The 6200-nt window shown below is 43.3% G+C and overlaps 1 protein-coding gene across 1 annotated transcript in view; it reads right to left on the minus strand.

The window, feature by feature from the left end:
- Window positions 1-6200, minus strand: part of LOC109938060 (signal transducing adaptor molecule (SH3 domain and ITAM motif) 2) — a 54175-nt gene that overhangs the window by 4641 nt on the left and 43334 nt on the right. Inside the window, exon 11 of the mRNA XM_048599267.1 lies at window positions 5190-5359. Coding sequence (XP_048455224.1) covers window positions 5190-5359 — 170 coding nt within the window. The remainder of the gene's footprint in view (window positions 1-5189; window positions 5360-6200) is intronic.

Genomic DNA, 6200 nt, shown 5'->3' on the forward strand with positions numbered 1-6200 from the left:
AGACCGTGCAGGGATAAAGGAAGACCGTGCAGGGATAAAGGAAGACCACAGGGGAACAAGGTCAGGAGAACTGATCAGACAGACAGAGCTGACACGATGACCTGAAACCATTAATTATGACCTACTTCCTTCACTATTCCAGATCACAGTATTTTTTAAATTATGCATTCATGAGCTAGGAATATCATTGCCCACACCCTAATTGCCTTTGAGTCACTTCAGAGGGCAGTTAAGAGTGAACTGCATTGCTACGTGTAGCATATAAACCAAAGAGGACGACACCAGGTATCTATCTCTCAAAGAAACTTGTGAACCAGATGGATTTTTCCTACAATTTGGTAACTTCAGGGTCACTATTATGGAGACTAACTTTTTGTTCCAGGTTCACTGACGAATTGAGTTTAGATTCCCAAGCTGCAGTTGAAATTATGAAGTGGTGACAGTTTTATGGGATGTGGGCATCGCTTGCAATGGCAGCATTTATCACCCATCCCTAAATGCCTCCTTGAACTGTAGCAGTCAATATGATGTAGCAATACCCACAATGCTATTGGGGAGGAAGTTCCAGGATTTTGACCCAGCAACACCGAAGGGACAGCAACATATTTCTAAGCCAGGATGGTGACTGACTTGGAGGAGAGCTTGCAGATCCCATGGAAATGCCACCCTTGTCCTTCTAGCTGGTAGAGGCAGTGGGTCTGGAAGGTGCTGTCGATGGAACCTTGACAGTTGCTACAGTTTACTTTGTTGATGGTACACACAGCTGCCATTATGCGTCTGTGGAGAAGGAGGAGGTCCGTGTTTAACATTGACAATCAAGCAGCCTGCTTTGATTTGGACAGCATTAAGCTTCTCCATGTTGCATGCCACCACGCTCCTGAATGGTGCCTTATAGTTGGTGGGGAAATTTTGAGGAGTCAGGAGGGGAGTTACTCACCACAGAATTATAGTCTCTATCCTGCTTTCGAAGACACAGTATTTATACGACTGATCCAGTTCAGTTTCTGATCAATGATCAACTTTAAGAATGTTCAAGCGTGAGTTGATAGTGGGAGATTCAGCAACAGTACTTGCATTGAAAGTCGAGGGGAGATGGTCATTGGCTGGTAATTACATGGTCCAAACATTACTTGTCACTTGTCAGCCCAAACCACAATACTGTCCAGGTCTTGCTCCATTTGAACATGGACTGTTTCAAAATCTCACTCCAAGTGATATCAAGAAACAGCTGAAAGCACTGGATACTACTAGCCTGAGACCATCCTGGCAAAAGTATTGAAGGCACATGCTCCAGAACTTGGTGCTGTTGGCAAGTACAATTACAACAGTGGCATCACCCAACAACATGGAAAGTTGCTGAGGTATGTTTGTACACAAAAAGCAGGACAAATCCAACCCGGCTAATTACCACCCCATCAGTCTACTCTCCATCATGAGTAAAGTGGTGGAAGGTGCCATCAATGCTTTCAAGCAGCACCCGCTCAGCAATGACCTGCTCAGTGACACCCAGTTTGAGTTCCACCACGGTCACTCAGCTCCTGACCTCATTACAGCCTTGATTCAAACATGGACAAAACAGGTGAATTGCAGAAGTGAGGCAATAGTGAATGCCCTTGACATCAAGGCCAGATTCAACCAAGTGGAGCATCAAGGAGTCCTAGCACAAGTGCAGTCAATGGAAATCCAGGGAAATCTCTCTGCTGATTAGAGCACATAGGAATATGTTGTTGGAGGTCAGTCATCTCAGCTCCAGGACTTTAGGGTGGGGGTGCGGGTGCATGGAGATTCAGAAATTCAAAGAGAATGGACAAAGCATCAGAAAATTAGGGTGATATGGGTAAAGGTGAGGACAGTGGAAGAGGAAGGGACAAAAAGCTTAACAAAAATTCTACAGCCATGACTAAGTTCAATACAGGAAAGACAGGTTTTAAAAAAGGTTTCTTTTAATCTAAAGGGCAAATTGGCAAAAACACTCTGAAGATGAGTTTGCAGAACGTTTTGCTGACAATTTCTTGGAGAAATACATTATGGAAACGTCTAGGTATAAAGCTATCTTAGATTTAGTATTATGTAATGAGGCAGGGTTAATTAGCAATGTTGTATAATAAGATCTTTTGGGAAATAGAGCACTGAATTCCATGTGAAGTTTCAAAATCAAACAAGAATCTTAAACTTTAACAAAGGCAATTATATAGATATGAAAGGGTAACAGACCAGAGTCAATTTGGAAAACAGACTAAGATATGGCTGTAAATGAACTTGGGAAACGTTCAGAAATAATTCAAAATCTTCAACAAAATTATACCCCACTAAAAACAAAACCACAAAAGAACCCATTCCTGGTTTACTCAGGTCATTAAGCATAGTATTAGATTAAAATAAGACTTATAATATTGTGAAAAAAACATAAATCTGATGCAAAAACAGAAAATGCTGGAAAAGCTCAGCAGGTCTGGCAGCATCTGTAAAGAGAAATCAGAGTTAACATTTTGGGTCTGGTAACCCTTCCTCAAATTTGAGGATTCAGAGTGTTTCTGAAACCAAAAAAGGTCACCCAAAAAGGTGGGAAAATGTACAAGGAGACTAAACTAGCCAAAAATATAAAAATAGACTGTAGAAGCTTTTATTAGTATACAAAAAGGAAGCCAGTAGCTAAAGTACTAGCCTGGTGTCATAGAAGCAGAAACAACAGAAATTATCAGGGAGGATGAGGGAATAAGAGGGGCACTGACCAAATATTTTGTGCATCTTCTGCTGTGAGAGGCTAGTTTCATTCCTGAAACAGACAGCAGTCTAGGGGTAAAACAGTCAGGAAATGAAGATGTCAATTGAGAAAAAGTATTGGAGAAATGCAAGAGCCTAAAATCCAACAAATCACCAGGACATGGTGGCCAACACCAGAGTTCTAAGAGAGATAGCTGCAGAGTTAGTGGATCTACTGGTTAAGATTTTCCAAATTACCTTAAATTCATTAAAAGGCCCAGTAGATTGTAAATTGCCACATATTACCTTGCTTTTCAAGAAAGGAGGGAGAGAGAGAAATAGGGAACTACATGCTAGTTAGCCTAAGATCAACTGTCAAAATGCAGAAATCTATTAAGGAACTAACCAGGCACACATTAAAGCATTGTATGATTAAAACAAGGCAACATGGTTCTACTGAAGGAAAACCCAGTTTGACAAAAGTAAACTTTTAAAACATGCAATTAATAAGGTTGATAAAGGGGAACCAGTAGATGTAGTCTAGCTAACTTTCCAAAATATATTTGATAAGGTGACACACAAAAGGTTAATGGGCAAGGGCGCAAGGAGGTGGGGGTAATATATTGAGCATGGGTAGTGGATTGGTTAATGAAAGCTAGAAGTAGGTATAAATGGAACATTTTCAAATTGAGAGGCTGTTAGGAAGTGCTACAAGGGCCAGTGCTGGTGCCTCAGCTATTCAAAACCCGCATTAATGACTTGAGTAGAAAAGGGGTGAGTAATGTATTTACGTTTGCTGACAATACAAAGCTTGGTGGAAAAGCAAGCTGTGGAAGAGGATACAAACAGGCTGCAAACAGGTGTAGATATGTCAAAGTGAGTGGACAACAAGATGACATATGGATTATAATGTAGGGAAGTGTGAAATTATTTGTTTTGTCTTAAGAGTACATATGCAATTTTTTTTTAAATATAAAAGATGTGAAACTTGTAAATAAAGCTCAAAGAGACTTGAATGTGCTTGTTCAAGCTAAATAGAACATTAACATCCAAGCACTTAAGAAGGAAAATAACATATTGGCCTCTACACAAAGGCAATTTTTTTCCCAGCGTTACAATTGCAAGACCACATTTGGAATACTGTCTGCGGTTTTGATTTTCACTTTTAAGAAAAGATACACTTGCATTTGAGACACTACAGTAAAAGTGCACTCAATTAGTCCCTGGGATGAGGGAGTGGTCCTATCATGAGATCTGAGCAAATTGGGTCTATATTCTCTAGAGTTTACAAGATAGCAGATCTCATTGAATCATACCTGATTTTGAAGGTGCCTGACAGACTAAACATAGATCATTTTCACTGGTCATAGAGTTATAAAGTCATTTAGCATGAAAACAGACCCTTTGGTCCAACCAGTCCATACCGAACATAATCCCGAACTGAACTAGTCCTACCTGCCTGCTCCTGGCCCATATCCCTCCAAACCTTGCCTACTCATGTACTTATCCAAATGTCTTTTAAATGTGTAATTGTAGCAATATCCACCACTTCCTCTATATTTTAAAAAACAAAACTCTCTCCTCTCTCCTTAATGTACAAGAATCTAAAACTGTCTCAAATTGCAGGAATGATCATTTTGGATTTAGAGGACAATAAATTCCTTCAGCCAGAGTTGTGAATCCTTGAAATTCTCTGCCCCAGAAGGTTACAGAGTCTCCATCACTGAATACATTTGATACATAAGGTCAAGTACAATTCTGGTGCTGCCACTGATAGTCCATGCCTATGGATTACTAGCCCCGTAACAATATCACCAAGTTACTGTCCCCACTCACTCCCTGAAAAGCAGGGAGAACCTCAGTTTTGAATGGCAATATGGGCAGTGTCGGGAGAAGAATAACTGTTACTCAGGACATCAGATTGGGCCAGATAAAGCCTCCATGGCAAGCAGTGACAAGGGAGTGATGCATCATTTACTCTGACCTACCTAATTTCAAATAAGGCATTGTTGGACCCACATCAGGAGAGCTGCCCGGCATCTGCTTCTTGGCATCTACTGCAGCTTAAAGCTCAAACACATCAGGCCAACACCCAAATTCTTCTCCCGTTTGCATTCTCACGTGAAAATGTGACGAGAGTGCCTGGCATCTGTGTGACAGCATCGTAAAACCAGGAATTTGCTATTTGGTGGGAGCACAGGACCAGAGAGGCAGAGGTTCCTGCTTTGCGGCATTAATTTATCACCTCTTTGAAAGACAGCGCTCTGACAGTGCAGTGCTACTCTCAGTAGTGCTCCAGGGGTGAGTTCCAGTCTGGAATTAGGACAAGCGTTTCTGGAGTGGGGCCCAACTGCATGACTTTCCAACCAGGCGGAAGCCATGCAAATTCAAAAATCAGGCTAGGCTGCCTACCACAGTCTGATGAGTGTGACTGTAGCCCACAAGCAAAAGAAAAACCACATACAAAAGCTGTGAGATCACTGTACCTCATGTAGGGCATCTGACTGCTCTGGGTTGCACTGGCTGAGTTTATAGTCGGAGGCAGGGACCTCAGCGGACCAATCTGTTCAGGTCCTAAACTGTAGCCCTGGCTGGCTGTCACCTGCGACATGCCCGCTGGCATATACGTCCCACTCTGGGTCTGTCCTGGATACACCTATGGAAAACAAAAAAGGCAGCAACATTACCAACACTTGCAGAAGCCAAAAGTACCACATAATTCAGAAAATAGAAGCACGTGAAAGAGATGGTGGTAACATGGGAATGGAATTAGCTAAAGAATAGAAAATGGACCACAGCAGCAGACTGGTTGGAAGTGGAGTTCCTAAAGGGTCAGTATTAGGACAACAAGGTGCAGGGCTAGATGAACACAGCAGGCCAAGCAGCATCATAGGAGCAGAGAGGCTGACGTTTCGGGCCTAGACCCTTCATCAGAAAAGGGGGAGGGGAAGGGGGTTTTGAAATAAATAGGGAGAGAGTGGGAGGCGGATAGAAGAGGGATAGAGGAGAGGATAGGTGGAGAGGAAACAAACAGGTCGAAGAGGCGGGGATGGAGCCAGGAAAGGTGAGTGTAGGTAGGGAGTTAGGAAGGGGATAGGTCAGTCCAGGGAGGACGGACAGGTCAAGGGGGCGGGATGAGGTTGGTCGGTAGGAGATGGAGGTGCGGCTTGAGGTGGGAGGAGGGGATAGGTGGGAGGAAGAACAGGTTAGGGAGGCAGGGACGAGCTGGACTGGTTTTGGGATGCGGTGGGGGGAGGGGAGATTTTGAAACTTGTGAAATCCACATTGATACCATTGGGCTGCAGGGTTCCCAAGCGGAATATGAGTTGCTGTTCCTGCAACCTTCGGGTGGCATCGTTGTGGCACTGCAGGAGGCCCAGGATGGACATGTCGTCTGAGGAATGGGAGGGGGAGTTGAAATGGTTCGCGACTGGGAGGTGCAGTTGTTTGTTGCGAACCGAGCGTAGGTGTTCTGCAAAGCGGTCCCCGAGTCTCCG

The sequence above is a fragment of the Rhincodon typus genome, chromosome 7, assembly GCF_021869965.1.
Source record: "Rhincodon typus isolate 14 chromosome 7, sRhiTyp1.1, whole genome shotgun sequence".
Taxonomy (NCBI): Eukaryota; Metazoa; Chordata; class Chondrichthyes; order Orectolobiformes; family Rhincodontidae; genus Rhincodon; species Rhincodon typus.